The sequence below is a fragment of the Trifolium pratense genome, linkage group LG1 (assembly GCF_020283565.1).
Source record: "Trifolium pratense cultivar HEN17-A07 linkage group LG1, ARS_RC_1.1, whole genome shotgun sequence".
In the NCBI taxonomy this organism is placed as follows: Eukaryota; Viridiplantae; Streptophyta; class Magnoliopsida; order Fabales; family Fabaceae; genus Trifolium; species Trifolium pratense.
Window position 1 is genome coordinate 14,734,576 of NC_060059.1, and position 19,338 is coordinate 14,753,913.

The 19,338-nt window shown below is 33.5% G+C and overlaps 2 protein-coding genes across 2 annotated transcripts; one reads left to right on the forward strand and one right to left on the reverse strand.

Moving 5' to 3' along the window:
* Positions 1 to 3,033: 3,033 nt before the first annotated feature.
* LOC123903167 (pentatricopeptide repeat-containing protein At3g04760, chloroplastic-like) lies at positions 3,034 to 5,289 on the reverse strand. The gene has a single exon (XM_045953083.1). It carries the CDS (start codon positions 5,177 to 5,179, stop codon positions 3,362 to 3,364), a length of 1,818 nt encoding a protein of 605 aa, XP_045809039.1. The 5' UTR covers positions 5,180 to 5,289; the 3' UTR covers positions 3,034 to 3,361.
* A 1,448-nt stretch (positions 5,290 to 6,737) lies between these two features.
* LOC123903168 (probable serine/threonine protein phosphatase 2A regulatory subunit B''delta) lies at positions 6,738 to 16,671 on the forward strand. The gene is made up of 13 exons (XM_045953084.1): positions 6,738 to 7,350; positions 8,530 to 8,769; positions 9,396 to 9,501; positions 9,672 to 9,768; positions 12,451 to 12,556; positions 12,801 to 12,891; positions 14,108 to 14,249; positions 14,366 to 14,513; positions 14,697 to 14,806; positions 15,271 to 15,427; positions 15,542 to 15,667; positions 15,767 to 15,917; positions 16,109 to 16,671. The coding sequence occupies exons 1-12, from the start codon at positions 7,201 to 7,203 to the stop codon at positions 15,905 to 15,907; spliced, it is 1,614 nt and encodes a 537-aa protein (XP_045809040.1). The 5' UTR covers positions 6,738 to 7,200; the 3' UTR covers positions 15,908 to 15,917; positions 16,109 to 16,671.
* Positions 16,672 to 19,338: the final 2,667 nt, after the last annotated feature.

Consider the following 19,338-nt stretch of genomic DNA (forward strand, 5'->3'; position numbering starts at 1 on the left):
TCATTAGAAATGCTCTAAAAACAGTCTGAGTTCAAGCCTTTTTGCGTTTCTTGTGATATTAACCAAATATATTAGGTACATTTTAGAAAGGAGAATTTGTCTAAATATAGGTAGTATAGGGACTAAAATAAAATAACAGTATAAATGCAGTACATATTTAAACCTTTATCTAATATGGAAATTTAAAATGAGTTGGACGTTGGGGTGGATGAGTTGGAATGTGGAGTGATAAGGTCAGAAGTTCGAAAAATAGGTCTTCGTATTAATATATGATTAGAAATATAGCTTCCCATAAAAATTATAAAGAAAAAATAAGCATGCATATTTTTATATGATTAGAACTATAGATCCCCGTAAAAATTATAAAAATTACACTTTTATTAATATATGAGTAAAACTATAAGTTCCCATATAAATTATTAAAAATCAACAGTTGTATTAATATAAGTAGAAATATATGTCCCCGTAAAAATTAAAGAAAAAATAGACATGTGTACTAACATATGAGTAGAAATAGAGATTGTCTCAATCCAAAAAAAAAAAAATAGAGATTGTCGTACGCTAAATTCTGCCCACCCTTTTATTATCATACTAGTAAGAGACCTGTGCGAGACAATATTTTTTTTAAGTTATAGTTTAGTAATCAAAATTGGTTGCAATTACATAGAACATATTTATATATCAGTTAGAATTTATCACGTGTAAAATAGTTTTTTTGAAATTTTTGTTAGTTAGAACTTGCATCACATATAATAATTATTGTGAATTTTTTATCAGTGATAATTTGTCCCGTATATGATAGCCAAAAATTCACCTCAATGACCTTTTTAAAAGTTTTGGTAATTTGCAGGGTCTAAAATCAAACTTTTTATTTTGCAATGGCTAAAATCAAAACAAGCCGTAATTGCAAGACCGTTTTCATATTTAAGCCTAAAAAAAACACAAGAATAAAACCATCACACCTATCTCCCTAATTCTAAAAATAAATTAAAAAAAAATCACAATCACACCTATCTCCCTTAATATTATTATTATTATATTATTACTAGCGGCCGTGTCTGCCGTGTCTAACTTATATATAAGAAAAAGATATACTTATGTTATGGTGAGTTTGTTATTAAAAGATTTTTGCTACTAAAAAATTATGTGGCTTATGTTATGGTTAGTTTGTTTTTTTATTTTATAACCGCACTATAAATATTTGTTGGATAGATAGGAGACAGGAGATAGTTACCGCGTAATTTGGCAAATTTGAACAAGTCCATCAAGCAGCATCTCTCGGCAGCTCAATACCAAAAACTGTTGTTACGTATTACTTAGGTCTACTACTAATTAAAGTAGAATATAGAATCGAATAGAACAGATACATATACAATTAGGGTTTGGGCGCAAAGGCTGAAGAATGGGAGGCGGCAAAAAGAATAATCGGCGGAATAAGGGCGGAGGCAGCAAAAAGAAGGATTGGTGGAATAATAGTGGTGGTAATTCGGATTCAGAGTGGGTAGGGAAATATTGTATTCTGGTGAAGACCTGGTTTGGTCGATCAGAATTTTTCGTTGTTGATCTGAAACAGCAGATGATTGTAATGAAACATCCGGAAGTTGTATGGAGCGACAACCGCGTGCTTCAGTTCAACTGCGGTGCTTCATAAAGGTACTCTCCGTCCTCAATATCGCTGTCGACAACTTTACAAACTCCACTGGATTTAAAAACCATTAACATTAATGCCTAAAACATCCTTTCCATCTGTACTAACAGTTCCCTTCTATGTAATAACTTATTTTATCTATACTAATGTCAAAATTTGACTTTGATATGCAAACTTCACTAATTCATGGCCACCTTATTTTGAATTTTGGAATTCTCAATATTCTTGCTATTTCGTTTTGTGCTAAAGAAAAGACTGCAAAACCTTAGATAACTAATTTTGATCTTGCGTAATCTAAGAGCATGATTATCGGTACATATAGTATTGTGGCTTAACTGCACATTACCGTGTCTTGTCGGACAAGATGGATTATTCAATGTTTTCCACCGTTTCTACACTAAAGATCGTGTCTTTGTGCACCAACAGCTCTTAAGTGCCACATAAGTGTGCACATGGAGTTTTTTTTCTTCCTTCAAACAATTAAATACTTACTTTTTAAATTATAAATAAATTAAATATATGTTTTACTTTCACCGTTGCATACGACTCTTTCCTTTCAATTTTTAAAATTGTGAATCATGTCTTCATTTAACATGTCGAAAATATTACACCTTAGGATATCGCGTCCAGCCAAAAAAGAACGCTCAGGCTGCAGAAGGAAAGCTTCCGTCCCGACTCCCGAGATAACCGGGCAAAGACATTATGAGATGCAACTAAAGCGAAACATTTTGACGAGTAAAGTGTAAACAAACAGCTCCACAAACACCCCTTTACACCATCCCTGCACTTGAAAAAAATCATCAGGCGGCCAAATTAATCAAGCAGAAAAATGGCAATAAAGGGTGTGAATGCTAAAATAATCTACCAGCTTTAAGCATTGACAGAGCACATAATAATAGAATCTCACTAAAAGACCACAATCATACATATAAATATACTATTCCAAATATTATACATATAAGTATACTGCTCCAAACATAGGTAGTACTACTCAAGTCACCGTCGTTATTTGTTAAACAATCGAACACATTTCCGATTTATCTTATACTTTATAAGTCCTCACCCTTATCACTTGTCTTCTGCACTGTGGTTACAATACCTCTCAGAAGATCAATGTAGAGTGGAAGTTGTGCTATTGCATACAAAGTCACAGGTAAGCAAGTGACTGTTTAAATGAGGAACACAATGCGCTTGAACAATAAAGTTGTAAAAAATCACGTTTGGAGTCAAAAACTATAAATCTCAGCTTCAAATTATAATCAATGGTGAAAGCAAAACCGATTCTACTGAAAAACATCCAAATAGGTCAATTTCCTTCTTTGTAAGATTTGCTTCCATTAATATTATCATTACTCAAATAATTTGCATAAATCTAAACCATATGCTTTCCTTCTTTCTCTGCAGAAAGCAGAAATCTAAACCATTGCCTCAACAAAAAAAGTTACGATATTACATTTCTATGGTGTACAAATTTCCGCAACTTTTCCAAGTCATTGTGTAACAATTAAATACAAACTCTACGCAAATTGCAACCAACATATATTCGATAATAACATGTTTGTCAGAAGTAACCATCCGTTTGATATTTGTGTGAACTTCAAACAACCTTTAAACAACAAATTGGGAGCAAGCGGTAAGTTGGTATTCATTGAATTGAACAAAAACCTTATTGAGAAGACCTGCATACATCAATTTTATGGCTAGAAAGTTGGTTCATTCTGATGATAATGCGAGCTCCTTGTGCGCATCAAAGCCAGGAAATGTTTTGCACAAACGTTTGAATGAATTTTCTGAAATAGCATCCAAATTAACAAGTGAGTTAGCCAGCTCCATCGCCTCATTTCGCCATCCAGCAAAACCAATCCCTTGGATCAACAATGTGTAGGAGGTTTCATTCGGTAAACATCCTTTGTCAACCATAGCAGCCAGCACCTCAACAGCATCTATGACTCTTTGCAACTTGCACAATCCAAGAAGAACAGTATTATAACTAATAACTGTCGGTTGACACTTGCGACTCTCCAACATGTCGCCCAACAAATCAATGGCCTGATCCACCAATCCATCTCTGCACAAGCAAGATATAAGCGAATTATAAGTGATCCCATCAGGATCAATGTCGCTGCTTAACATCTCCAAAATCATCTGTAACGCTCTAATTTTATCGCCGCTACTCCACAACGCACCAAACAGTGTATTATAAGAACTTGCATTTGGAGGACAGCCCATTTCACCGAGCTTCTCAAAGATGTTCAAAGCCTCATTAGCATATCCATTCTTACACAAAGAAGCCAAGATAGAATTATAGCTAAGAATATCAGGCATATGACCACCCGATATCATATCATCCAAAAACTCAATAGCCACGTTCACTTTTCCTTCTCTGCAAAAAGCAGAAATCAATGGATCATAGCTATAAGTATCAGGAGCCAAGCCTCTTTCCTTCATAGCATTCAACACACTCTTAGCCTCTTCAATTTGACCATCACGACAAAGCGAACTAATCATCGTGCTATACGTCACAGAATTCGGCTCGCAGCCCTTATCCAACATATCAGACATCAACTTCACCCCATATTCCCATTTCCCTTCATTCAAAAGACCCCTCAACAGAATATTATAAGTACTCACACCAGCAACACAACCCTGCTTACTTATACTACTAAGAAACTCAAAAGCTCTATCTATCAACCCTTGTTTACACATACCATTAACAACAACATTATAAGTAAACATATCAGGTCGAAGCCCTCTGGACAACATCTCATCCAAAAGCTTCATAGCCTGATCAATACCACCTTGAAAAATAGTTGCTTCAATCAAAATAGTATAAGTTATAACAGTTGGCTTACAATTATCTTTCAACAACTGATCCATAACCGCTAAAGCCGAATCAAGTTTCCCCCTCCCACAAAGATTCCCAATGAGAATATTATAAGTAACAACATCAGGTAAAAAACCTCTCTTTTTCATTCTATCAAGCACCTTATTAGCATCATCAATTCTATCAGCTTTACAAAACCCACTTATAACAGCATTATAAGAAAAAACATCAGGCTCACCATATTTTTCCAAAATCTCCATAACATGAATAGCTTTTTCGAGTTTTTTGGAATTGAAAAAACCTTTTAACAATTTAGTACAAAGAATAACATCAGGTTTATAACCTCTATCAACCATATGCTGAAGATAATAGAGAGATTCATCATACTTAGCTAATTTGCATGATTTGTTGAGTTGATACATGAAATTTTGGTCGGTAAGATCGTAATCTGGGTAGGTTTTTGGTCTTATTTCATTATTGCCCCAGAATTTTTTTTGTTCTTTGTTGATTCTTCTTCGGTAGTTGTTACCTTCGTTTAGGAATGGGGTTGAGGAAATTATGATTTTGTTGGGTTTTGAATGCCATGAAGTACGATTTGGGTTGATTGTGGTGAAATTGAGAGTGTTTGAGAGGAATTCAGTTGAAAATGTTGTTGTCATTGATTCATGGATTGGGGTTTGGAGAAAAATATGTTGCTGCCGCTGCATAGTGTGTGTGTGTGTGTGGATATTTTATGTTACTATGGATAAGGGTCTGCAACACAAGTTAGGGTAAGAAGTGGGTTTGAATTCAATCCAACACAATATACAAATGAATTCAGACCTTAATTATTTTATTTAGGAGTATTTTATTTTGAATTTTTTACTTTATCCTAATTATATGGTACCCTATGTATAAAATTGATTTTCAGCAAAAAAATAAAATAAAGTTAGGATTTTTTTTTTTTAATAGCTAAAATTTCACTTTTTTAAGGTGAATAAGTGAGAATACCCGATTAATACAATAATTTGCAATGTCATTGTTTTTTTTTTTTTTTCTCTTTCTCTATAATGAATTTGCAATATCGCTGTTAATTGAGCTATGTTCACGGTGACAAATAAAGTTAGACTTGAAAAGTGAATATATTAATTTGGTATTTAGGGATGTTAAATATGGAAAGTCGGGTGAAGGAAAAATTATTACTCCCTTTGATTCTTAATATAAGCGAAATTTTACTTTTTAGATTTATTGAAAATCTAATATACTTTTTTTTAATGAAAATCTAATATATCTAGTCAATAATATTGATAATAATCCATATTAATGACTAGATAAATTAGATTTTTAATGAATCTAAAAATAAAGTTTTTATATTATTAAATATCAGAAGGAGTATTAAGAACGGTTGTACTTGAAAAAAATTGAGTAAATTTTGAAGATATTTAAAGTATAACTTTTTATTAAATTTGAATGGAGAGTTTGTTTTAGGTTGAAATTGAAATATAGATGGAAAATTTGTTTTTTTGACGGAAGATGGAAAAATTGTTGTCATTCTTTACAATAATGGTGAAACAAGGATTTGCATTTTGATTCCTTTGAACATCGTCATTGTCCATGGGTGGAGGGTCATATGTGGGTTATTCACTATCATCAATCCCTTAAGTCGGGTTGGGTTCACTATCATCGTTAAAACTTAGGTTATCATCGTCATTGTATCGAGTTGGGTTTAATTAAATACAATGGTGCTTTGGCGACATAGATGTAGTTTGTGGTGTTTTTCATGTCTTAATGGCGAATGACTTGGAGGTTTATCTACATTCGTTGATAGTTGTAATGCGGATACTTCAGAGTGTACGAAAGTCTGAAGATGACTTGAAAAAGATGTTTTTTTTTTTAATATTTTTTCTTGCAACTGATCTACAATCAGATTCAAATGTGGTGGTGAAGAAAATTTATAATTTCAAGGTTTATATTTGAAATCTTCAGTTGCTACAAAAGATTCAAAGACTTTTTACATATGAATTGAGAAGTTAATATTTATCATGATTATTATGAAGCAAATTGTTGCGCCGATGCTTCTAACCAATATTAATCATGATAGTCGACCCTCCTTAATGAGCTTACTCCTACAGTATTAATTACTTATTATTTATCGATAACTTTGGAATTTCTATTTCTTATTCGATCATAGTTTTTTCCTCTTAGACCCCTTCCCTTTCCAAAATAAAATAAAAATTAGATAAAAAGATAATAATAATTGATGTATTATCCATTAAACTTTTTCTTGACCAAATATTATCCATTAAACATTTTATAACACTTTACAAAAAAAAAAAAAAAAAAAAAAAAAGACAAACAACACGTCTCTCTTTATAGTTTGGCAAAAAGAAAAGTCTCTCTTTTCCTTCTTCGATCTCAATTATTTGTTCCTTCTCCTTCTCCCTCCAAATTCGCGTTAGATCTCTGCAAAATTCCATCGATTCCATTTCAGATCACTGCCACAGATATTGCTAATTCATTCATCAGAAAGATCTAGGGTTCCGTTCTCAATCTGCACCTCCAAATCTCAACCGCATTTCTTTTCTTCCATTTCGATTACACCGCTTCGATTCGAATGCATTGAAATTCAACTCATTTCAGTGTTAGAAAAAGGGAGAAAAAAAAATTAGAATCAAAATCAAATTCAGGATTCGTTTTTTGAGTTTTGTGCTTTCTGTGATTTGGTTTTTTGAATGAGAGATTGGTTTAGATGAGTATGGAGGTAGTTACTGATGCGGCGTCGTTGGACGTCGAATTGTTGCAGCTCCCTGAATTTTCCACTTTGGCTCTCAAAACTAATATCAATTTCGTTGAGAAGCTATTTGAACAGTGGTTGTCGCTTCCTGAAAGTAATCGATTGGTAATGTTTCATTTTTCATTCAATTATGAAACTTTATATGCAAAAATTGCTACATTTTCGTATATATGCATTTTTGTGCATGGAGAATGAATTGATCTGAAATTGCTGAAAGGGGTGAGATAGTAATTGTGGTTATTGAGTAATGATTGTTTAGAATTTAGATAATAAAGGTTTGTGAGAAAGATGCATCATCCTAAGTTATTTAAAGTTAACTAATTTACATAATTGTAGTGAGAGTGGTAGGTAAGATGATTTGATGGTTTGGAGGAGGGAAATAGGGGTGGGGGTGATAAGGATACCATGGTTGAATTCTCTCCAATAACAAATTTTGTAACATTTATGCTTAAAAAAAATCGATAGAATAGTAATATCAATAGGAAATGCTGCTGCTACTTCTGGTCAAAATTTGTTAATCAGATACCATAGGTTTTAGTGCAGTTGACAAACTTACTTCATGAGAATTGATCTGAAATTGCTGGTGGGTGGGGTTGAAAGGGTGAGATAGTAATTGTGGTTATTAAGTAATGATTTTGTTTTTGAAAAATAAGTAATGATTATTTACAATTTAGATGATAAAGGTTTGTGAGAAAGATGCGTCATTCTTACATTAAAGTTATTTAGAGTTAATTAATTTACATAATAGTAACGAGAGTGTTAAGATGATTTGGTGGTTTGGAGGAGGGACATAAGGGTTGGGGTGTTAAGGATATCATGGTTGAATTCTCTCCAATAACAAATATTGTAACATTTATCATTAAAAAAATTCGATAGAATAGTAATATCAACAGGAAATGCTGCTGCTACTTCTGGTCAAAATTTTTTAATCGGATACCATAGGTTTTAGTGCACCCGACAAACTTCATGAGGAATTATGAATTTGATCTGAGTCTGCTTTTATCGTCGGCATATTAAGTAGTAGTCGGTTTCATCTGTTATAGTTTTTACTCTTATGAGGATTGCTGTCGCGAATTCTTGTCAATCCTGCTTTACTTACTCAAGCCATGTAAATGAGTGAGCTTCTAGTGATACTTGAAATGTAATCATGGTTATAATGCTATACCATTTGTGTTATTTTTTTTTGGGTTTACTTCAATATTTTAGTTGTTCTTCTTGAATAGAGACAAATATAACATATGCACTTGCAATCCCATTTTATTGTTTCTCTTGTTAATTCTGTAGGTAACATCATTGCTCAATGATGCTAAGTCAGGGGCTCCTTTGAATGTTCCTGGGAGTTGCTCTAGCCCAAATGCTGCGAGTAATACATTGCCTTCCATGTTTCCGGCTGGCACTGCTCCGCCACTTTCACCAAGAAGTTCATCCGGTTCTCCTCGCATTGTGAAACAGAGAGCCGGCCCTTCTAATTTGGGCTCTCCTTTGAAAGTTGTCAGCGAGCCAATTAAAGAAGTGATACCCCAGGTTCTACAAATCTGATATTTTTTTATTTTTTTTTATTTTTACATGTAGTAAAATTAAAATTTATTAGAAAATGGGGAGGGGAAGTATAAAAGATTAAAAGAGAATAAGCTATTCTCCAAAACAGAAAAAGAAAAGTTCATCGGCGAGGAAGAAAACTATTGCAGCCAAGTTGACCAATATCATTGCATAAATGATACGGCAACTTTTCTCGAGACAGTCATTTGCAGAACGCCAATGCAAGGCCATATAATATCATACCCTTTAGAAAAGTATATAACAAACTAGAGGAAATGGATAATGTGCCAAAGAATTGCATAGACTGTGTAGATTGCACTAAAACCAAATGTGCCAAAGAATTGCTTAGACTGTGTAGATTGCACAAAACTTTTGCCTTGTTTTGCTTAAGGGGTACCTAATGAACTTTTAATGACTACTAATTACACCAAACACCCACTAACACCTGATGAACTTTTAATGACTACTGTTCAGTTCTCTTAATACTTTATTCAACAACGCTTTTCTCTTATACCCGGTCTGGTGTGTCAATGTGTGTCTGTTTTTTTTTCTTCCTTTCTATTCCTGTCTGTTACGTTATCCTTACAACATAAGTATTTGCCCAACTGCAGTTTTTCTTTCAACATGGACGGCCACCTCCAAATGATCTAAAAGAACAATGTTTGTTTAAAACTGATCAGTTATTCCACGATCACTTGGATGGACTGCAGGTGCATGGTAAGTTAAGAATTATGCACTCTTCCCTCTTTAAGTTGAGTGAAAATTACTGATTTTAAATTTTGCTGTAGTAAAAAAGTGATGATCTGTATAAATTCACTTTATAATGTAATAAAGCGTTGTAACAGCCAGTTCTGAGAATTGTTTTATTTGTTTCATTGGTATGTCAGAATTCAAATCAATTACTAAGGAAGTATGCAAGCTGCCATCATTTTTTTCCACTTCTCTTTTCAGAAAAATTGACAACGGAGCCGGTGTTGTGACAAGGTGAGTGCTTTATTTTTCTGGGCACAACATTTAACGCCTTTGTGTCATGGATGGTGATTCTTGTTTGGGCTGTTAGGCACTTTTAAGTTTTTGGTCTAGATGTTGGAGTAGCATCACAATTTTTGTGAATCATTCAGAAAGATTTTTCCACAACTGAGCTGTGGAGACCTTATTATTGCAGTATTTGTTTTTGTAAAAGGATGATTTTGAACTCTCTTTCACCAGTGAATCAAATGGAAAGTTGTCCCTTTGCTTGGCTTCTTATCTACATTGTCCATTTCCCCTAGTTTGTTATATTCCTTTTTAAAAAAAGGTTCTCAATGTACAACTAGAAGTGTGTTTGAATGAGTTACTATCAAAGAAAGTCTTACTTGGTCACAAACCCAACACATGGCATTTGGGTGCACATCAAATAAAATTTTGACTGCACATAATTTTTTATGTTTTTTTAAAAATAAGTGTTTTTTTATTCTCTCTCCACTCTTCGTCTTCTTTCCCCCCAATCTCTGCAGTAAAACGTTTCCACTTCTTCCCACAACGAACTTATCAAAAGAAATATCGCCCTTTAATCAACCTTATCCCGGAGCTATCTCCAATCTCTCCTATCTCACTCGGAAAAACCAAAATTTGAACAGCAATAACACAATCAAATGGAAAAAGTTTGGAAAATAAGATCTAGTGAATAATGATGGATCCGAGTCTGCATCTTGAAGAAGAGGGTTGGGAATTTTTTTATTGAGAAATGAGAGAGACGGTTAAAAAACAAATAGAAACGAATTCAGAGATAATTCTGTTTTCTTCTTTGTTCTTTTGCTTCCCCTTTAACAGATTCCCCTTTAAAGTGAAGTGTTGGGGTGCGTCTATTCAAGACGTTCTCTTGCTATCTTTGTGATTGTTTGGTATATTGAATTCTTCAATACCACATGAATAATGTCGCAAGCCTACAAGTTCTTCAATATTTCATTATCTTTAATGCTGATTAATTGCATTTCCGAACTGAGTTTAGTTTTACTAGACCTATATTTTATTTTCTAAATCTTCTTTAATTATGAGTATTGTTTATTCCTTGTACTAGTGTGTATGATATATAACTTTTGACACTGTATGCCCAAGGCTTAAAGAAGGAAGGGACAAAAATTAATTAGGAGTGACCAAGGTGAAGGGAAGCAGCAACTCATAATATGGAAGCCATTAAATAGGAATTAGTATTTTTATTAGAAAGAAAAAGGGATCAACTCCCCAGTTCACAGTTTTGAAAACTGGTTCAACTACTTGAATTGGAAACCAGTCAAGTGTCATTTTTGTTTAACCCAAGAAACTGTCTGGTTTTTTAACGTGACAGTTACACCATGAAGGTTGTGAAATGAAATCCCCGTTCTGTGATCCGTGTTTAGTAGTTCAGGCAGTGAAACCCCTGTCACTGATGTTGCTTCAGCCCATTTGCAAGTGTTGTTGACCGGTGGTTCGGCAGGGGAAGCTTTACCTGAGAGACATGAGACTAAAACTCAGCTATTGTTTATGATCCACCCCCACTATGACAGAATCTTAGACTAGTGGATTCGGTGGCCGCAATGGGTTGGTCGCACAAGTTGCAGCTTTCAGTTCTGCCTTCACCTCCCCATTGATTACTCAGGGACGATCTTTAGAATTATATTTTGTACTTTGTACAACTGTTGTGTCTTGTCTTCTACAGGTTGATGAAGTTCTTCCTGCATTGTATTTAAAACCAGCTTTGTTTTCTTCTTTGTTCTTTTGATTCCCCTTTAACAGTCTCCCCTCCATCACCATGGTTCTGGTTCTTGAATTTTAGACCTTCATCGTTCCTTTTTATTTTGTTACACAGGTTGAAATCACTTAAGAATTTCCTTCACAAAACTCCACCATGTTGCACTTGGATTGAGCAAAACCCAAAATAGGTACCAAGTGAGAAAGAACAACCTCTTGGTAGTTTTACAGTCTCTGATAGCCTCTGTTCTTTACCTGTTCTTCCTAAATGTTGCTCCTTGAGCTCTCCTCTGAAACATGCAAGCTCCTTGTATTCTCCAAGAATGTCAATAATGGCATCCTTCATTCTTGTTGACTCTAACAAACTTGAATTTGTTGATACACATGACTCATTGCTCCAAGATTGGAGCTTTGTACCAATTGATAGGAATTGGTATTTTTATTATAAAGATAATGCACAACTTCTAGGGTCTGCATATGTCATGCGAAACTGAACTCTATTTCAAATGACAAATAGTCTTTTTCTTCTCCCATTCCTCTTATTTATATACATCACAATAACCCTCTAACCTGCTAAACCTAATTAACTAATTTACCTGTTAAATTAATTATACACTGATTTGTTGAGAGGGTGCCTGTTGCTGTGCTTGGCACTAAACAAGAATTCTCCTTGACGAATTGCAATCTTAGTCGGCCTGTATGTTTCTAGGCATCCTACTCATATTTGGAAGTACATCATGTTCAACCACTTCATCTTTTTTTGACACCATATATTTTTCTGGTTGAATTGTTGTGTGAAACCTTAGATTATAGCAAAAAATAAAAAGTAAACATGGTTTATTTGATTCTCTTTTTTCTGTTGGTGTAGGAAATTTTTGTTGAATAATCTTGTGCCTTGTAATTTTTATTTCCTAGTATTTCTTTATGCTTAAATCTGTGATTTAATGTTTCCTGCAGGGAAGCATTTATTGATTATTGGATTAATGGCAACCTGTTGACGATGGATTTAGCTACTCAAATATTCACAATTTTAAAGCAACCACAGCTGAATTACCTAACTCAGGTTTTTTTCTCCTTAATTATTCTATTTCTTCTGTTTTTCATTTCATTTAATTACCTTCTACTCCTCCAAAAAGTGCTCTCAGCCTTAGTCAATTTATCAAAAATGTCATCTATTCACGCCCTGATACATACTATGATGACTGTTATTTTTGGCCCTGTATAGTGTCTATATATTTCATTAGCTTTGATATTATAGACCAGTCTCCATTTCTCTCACATCAAAACAATATTGTACCACATTTCAGGATGATTTTAAACCTGTCCTACGCGAGCTTTTAGCAAGTCATCCGGGCCTGGAGTTCCTGCAGAGCACACCTGAGTTTCAAGAAAGATATGGTTTGTGATTTTTTATTGATGCAAATGAATTTAAATTCTTGCAATAATTAGTTCCGTAGAAACTTTGTTTTACTTGAGGAGTTTTTATTTCTTTTTTACTGATAATCAGTTTCCTTGAGAAATACCTGGGATGTAGTCCCTTTGTGACTGTAGACGGTATTTTTGTGATACGTTCCTAGTTAATAATGTTAGGTAAAAATCAATTCTTTGTTTATTACAAATAAGTTTGTGTAACTGGATAATATTTTATAAATATTAAATACAAAAATTATCTAAAGTAGAAAGGGACAAATAGTTACCCCATACATGAGATTTTTTCTAAAATTTTGTTTGGCATCTTATGTCATGATTCAAAATGAAACAAGAGTGACATTGGATTTGGAGGCACATTTCATTATCTAGTGCTTGTTGAACAAAAATAATCTTCACTTTGGGTTTCATAATTTATTTCCTGAAGTCTAAATCAATGCATAATTTTGTATTATGAGATTTTGAACTCAACTGAGATCTATCAGTTATTTTCTTGCATGTTTTTCTAAAGTTTCTTGCAGAAAGAATTTTCGTCCATTTTATTTTAATACTTTATTTGTTGCCTTTTCCGATATCCAAATATTTGAATTTAGTCAAACTTTTGCACATCAATAGAGTATATATGTGTATCCTATTCCAAGATACCGACTTGTGTGTTTCCATCTATACCAGTCTCACCAATATGTTGTCACCACCATCATCTGAGCTTCTACAACATTTGTTTGTTATTACATGACAAAGCTTCTCTAATCATGCCCATCTGAAACCAATCTTGCCTTGTATGTTTGTTTCATATTTCATCGACATAATACTAGCACAACTAGTTTATACAGAAATGCCTTGCAGCGAAGGAATACATCTCGTTTCTTTCATATTTTAAACGTTTTCCATTTTTGAAGTTAAATTTTCAATCAATTACTAGCCAATATATATAAATTATGCAATGAATACCATTTACATACTTTTTGTATATAGTTTATTTACTATTATCACTGATAATTGCGATTATAATGTATATTGCATATATTTTTATGCATTTAACTCTTCACGCATCTCAATTTAGGGGAGTTCCTCATTAAAGTCAACTGTTGAAATGAAATCTATGCAAAGTCTGGTTTCTGGTGTAAATTTGTTTTATTTTGTTTACTGGGTGCAATATTCTTAAATTGTTTTTCCAATGGCCCAGCTGAAACTGTAGTATACCGAATCTATTATTACATTAATAGAACCGGAAATGGTCGTATGACTCTGAGGGAGCTTAAGCGTGGAAACATAATTGATGCAATGCAACATGCTGATGAAGAGGAAGACATCAACAAGGTTTTGAGGTAGATATACTATCATTATTATTAACTTCACGCATAATGACCGTGTCTTTTTATCCAAAACACATTATTACTGAAGTGCATTAATCGATTTTACTTTTCCTAATAATTGTCTTCAGGTATTTCTCTTATGAGCATTTTTATGTTATATACTGCAAGTTTTGGGAGCTGGATACGGATCATGATTTCTTGATAGACAAAGAGAATCTTATCAGATATGGTAACCATGCGCTTACCTATCGAATTGTTGACAGAATATTTTCTCAGGTTTGTGAGAACTACACGTTTCTCCTGTCTTGAAATTTTCCGTCTTTAGCCACAAACCCTACACCCCTTCTCTTTCTGAATACAAGTTGCGTTTGGTTCACTGTCCATCCAATTTTGTTTATATATGATTTATCAGATTATTTATTGTAGTTCAGATTTTGACTTGCTTTAATATTATCTCAGGTCCCAAGAAAGTTTACCAGTAAGGTTGAGGGAAAGATGGGATATGAAGATTTTGTTTACTTCATACTCTCAGAGGAGGACAAATCATCTGAACCTAGTCTTGAGTATTGGTATTTATTTCCCATTCATGATTGGTTTCATTTGTCAATTTCTTTTTCTGAAAGTAGTTATCAGACTAGTTGATACGCAGCTGCAAATGTAAAGGATTGTTTGATGTAAAATTATGCATGTTTATATTTTTCTTTATAAGGAACATTCAGTGTTAAATTAATCGGTACATTTAAAATTTTACAAGCTCACCTCTCCTCTGCTAATCCCCCTCCAATATTAGAGGGGATTAAAAATATCAAGGGGCAAATTTGCTTCCCTCCTCTCCATTTTCCCCCAACCAAACATTACGTAGGTATTAAAGAGTGATAATGAAATGCTTTACATTGTCATTTCTCTCTCCATTTCCAAAATTCACTACTATGCATGCAATTTGAAACACTTGAATATTTGACTTTATGGTTGCCTTATTCCTAAAAATTTTAAATCATCAAGGTATGAGCTGATTTGAACTCATCTCAATTAGGTTCAAGTGCATAGATTTGGATGCAAATGGGATTCTGACAAGGAATGAGCTTCAATTTTTTTATGAGGAGCAATTGCATCGGATGGAGTGCATGGCCCAAGAGCCTGTGCTTTTTGAGGATATATTGTGCCAGATAATTGACATGATTCATCCCGAGGTTTGCCTTTTCATCTTTGACTGGCTGTTTGATCATTGGCATATCCCAAACTTATTTTATTTACATCATGTCGTTTCTGATATTTTCAAATTGTAATATTTTTTGCGTTGGCAGGATGATAGCTATGTAACTCTGCGTGACTTGAAAGGAAGTAAACTTTCAGGAAGTGTTTTCAACATCCTGTTCAATCTGAACAAGTTCATGGCCTTTGAAACTCGTGACCCATTTTTGATTCGTCAGGTGCATAAAATATTTGTTAATAATTATTGCATTATTAAGTATGGTTGACCGTTATTGATGAGTTCTGTGGTAATTGATATGCGTGTCTTGTTTGAATAGGAACGTGAGAATCCAACATTGACAGAGTGGGATCGATTTGCTCATAGAGAATATATTAGGCTTTCAATGGAAGAAGATGTAGAAGATGTCTCTAATGGAAGTGCAGAAGTCTGGGATGAATCACTAGAGGCTCCCTTTTAAAATAATTTATGTAAGTACTTTTGAAATGCGACCAATCTTCTGAACGTAGTACATGCTCAGAAGTTCTATTTGTGTGACACACTTGAATACAGAAAGCTGTAGTCTTTGTTCACTGTAGCGTATATTCCCTCCTTTATTCATGTTTAAAAACATATAGTAACGGACCCTGTCTAATATTCTCTTATTTTGCTCGATATATAGGGATGAAAAGAGATTAGCGCCCCAAAATTTATGGACTGGCCTTTGTTCAGATACTGGCCACAGGATCAGCTTTTAAGTTGGATTGTACCAGCTTTGCTTCTAATAGTGGGAAATTCCAAGCTTCACTATGGAATGTGTTTTTTATTGGCGGGCTCCATGAATATATTCAGATTTGCTGGTAGTGACATAAATTGATCATGAAAGTTTTGCTGCCGTGTACCAATATCCATGCAAAGTGAGGAGGTTTGCTGAGAAGTGATTTGGCAGAATGAATTATAGACATCATTGAGTATGTTGTTATTTAGGGGCATCTAATTTGTTTAGGAACTTAAATAAATAGCAGGATTTTTCTCACGTTTCGATCTTTTAGTGGTTTGCTTCAATGATCAAGTCCCGGTTGTCCCGCATCTGTCAAAGAGTACATTAGTTTTTCATATGTGCATTTGGTTGTTGTCTTTCAATGATTTTTATTTTATTTTTTTTCTAGGAATTGAAGAATTTAGAAAATAATGCTAGACAAATAAAATGTCGCTTATTTTTCGACAAACAAACTTATCTTTCAAGATTTATGTGTAGGATCTTTTTTACTGGAGTTTATGCAGGATTATTTAAACAGGCCTTATTACTCTCAAGTGTCATTTCCTACTAACTTCTAGGTAATTATAAGAAATAAATAAATGACTAAGTCAGCATCTGATTTATTAATTTTATAGTACTAATTATTTTTAAGAGCAGAGACTCTTTGGAAGTCAATTGAATTGGTGTGAGTATACGCGTATCATTTGATCAATTCCTAGCCTCTTTGTTTTGATATTTTCTTAATTTATTTTGTCAATGTGTTTTTTCATTTGTTGACTAATTGACAAGTCTTGTTAACAATTTGAGGTAGGTGGCCATTTTGGCGACTCTATCGAGTCAAATTTCAACTTATATAAGTGCACGAGCTTATATTCACATATTAAATAAGTTGAATACGATACTAAGTTGAAAATATAAAATTAAAATCACACTCAAGAAATTATAACCATATATAAGCATTAATGTGTAATTTTGAATTTGATTAAAAAAAATGTGTAATTTTTGAATTGTGAAGTAAGACGTTTTTAATATATGTTTATAATTGACTGACAATTTTTTTTACAGTGACGGTAAAAGAAATTAAATGAATAAACTTCTATTCTATATCTTGTTAATTAAAAAAATAAAATTTATTTTGGTGAATTTGAAAATTAAGGCTCAAAACAAGCCACTCATGAAAAAAAAAGAGGCACAAAACAAGCCCATTTAAATCACGTAATCTCTTTTGGGATACTTTTCACACACACTCAACATCATGCATTCAGAAAAGTCATCAAATAAGACAATCAATTTTTTGTGTTTAAATGTATGATTTTGGACAATCTAAGCAATTTTGAGGAACACTTTTATAAACATAAGATTTTTTATTTTGGTACAAAGTGATTTTTTCCGTACCTATTTTGGAATGTTGTGTTGTGGTGGACGTGTTACTTATAGTGCTCATTCGTATAAAGTGATTGTCCTAGCCATGTACCTTACATTGTCCGGTAAGTCATGGGGCACCAATTATTTAAGAAAAAAAATTATCATAATCTTTTTAAGGTGCTCAATGGAAATTTTTTGGTGCATATCCTTATCATCATTTATGTTGGACCCCAATATTAATACCTTTTGTTTTATTTAGTAAGTGACAATGGATTCCACGATAAGGTTTGTGTGTAAGAAAGGACCTCAAAGTGAAATGGTTTCATAAAAAGAATAATTGACATGTTGGTGAGAGCAACACTTATTGGGTACCCCACGAATCCTTAATTTGTTTATTTGAAACAAAATATCGTGCATATATTGAAATTTTTTTTTGCAACTTTTCGTGAGCATAATTCAGTTGATACTACGGATATTGTATGTAATATATAAAATTTAAGTTCGAATTTTGATACATTAACTTATTCATTTTTTTTTTGGCTTTCACCACCAGTTTAATTGGGTTCGGTGGCCAGTTCTGGCATCAAGTGATTTCAGTCCCTTCTCGATTGCAGTTGCGGAAATTTACTTATTCATTTTTTAAAAAATAAAATTCTAACTACTAAATTATTTGACAAAAAATATTTATATTTGGTTAGATTCCGAAAAAAGATTATTTTCATATATCTCTGGAAAGAATATAAATACCTTTGGATATGCTTAGTAGTATACTCTGATATTGAATTTAAACCATAAAAATGTATGTTTATATTTAGTGGTTTTAAATGTAAGCTTATATACAGAATGGTATTCTTCAATAACTATTTTATTTCTATGAAATGAGTTGGTACGTATGAATGATACTTTTAGAAATGCCTTTATTTTTTTATGGGAATAATTAGATTTATTGTGATTAGCTAAATTTCGTAATAAGTCTTAAAGTATATGGGGATATATTTTCATACATGGCTTAACTCATCCTTACAAAATCGGCTTTGTAAGGTTGAGTTAGGCCCAATACTCAATTTCAAGATGGTATCAGAGCCTCTCCACGATCCGCTGGGCCACCTGTTATCAGGTTTCCGCTATCGGACCACTCACCGTTTATATTCACGCACCAAGCCCAATAGTGTTGGGCGTGAGGGGGTGTGTTAAGAGTCTCACTTAGACTTGAAGCGTGGATAATGCATAGGCCCACCTACCATATGCTTAAATTCCACTTTTTAATTAGAAAGTGAGGGGAGCGGGGATCGAACTCTAGACCACTTAGTCATAGAGGCTCTGATACCATCTTAGAATTGAGTATTGAGCCTAACTCATCCTTACAAAACCGGCTTTGTAAGGTTGGGTTAGGCCCAATACTCAATTTTAAGTTGGTATCAAAGCATCTCCACGATCCGCTGGGCCACCTATTATCAGGTTTCCGCTATCGGGCCACCTACCGTTTATATCCACGCACCAAGCCCAATAGTGCTGGGCGTGATATGGTGTGTTAAGAAGTCCCACATCGGTTGCGAGATGACCTGAATAAGTGTTTATAATATATACTAGAGGCAATCATCACCTTACAAACCGGTTTTGTAAGGTTGAGTTAAGCCCAATACTCAATTTTAAGAATTTTATTGTATTTTTATCATCAAGCCACGTTTCATAGTTTTATAACAATGAAAAAATAACATGAATACACGTACGCCTAGGAAGAGAAATAAAATAAGGTGAAATCATATCATGATTCATATAGTAAGAGA

Excerpts from the sequence above, each read along its gene's own strand:
- LOC123903167 (XM_045953083.1), bottom strand. The coding sequence starts at position 5,179 with ATGCAGCGGCAGCAACATATTTTTCTCCAAACCCCAATCCATGAATCA.
- LOC123903168 (XM_045953084.1), top strand. The coding sequence starts at position 7,201 with ATGAGTATGGAGGTAGTTACTGATGCGGCGTCGTTGGACGTCGAATTG. Across the intron at positions 8,770-9,395 it reads TTAAAGAAGTGATACCCCAG|TTTTTCTTTCAACATGGACG; the intron begins GTTCTACAAATC and ends GCCCAACTGCAG. Across the intron at positions 12,557-12,800 it reads AGCTGAATTACCTAACTCAG|GATGATTTTAAACCTGTCCT; the intron begins GTTTTTTTCTCC and ends ACCACATTTCAG.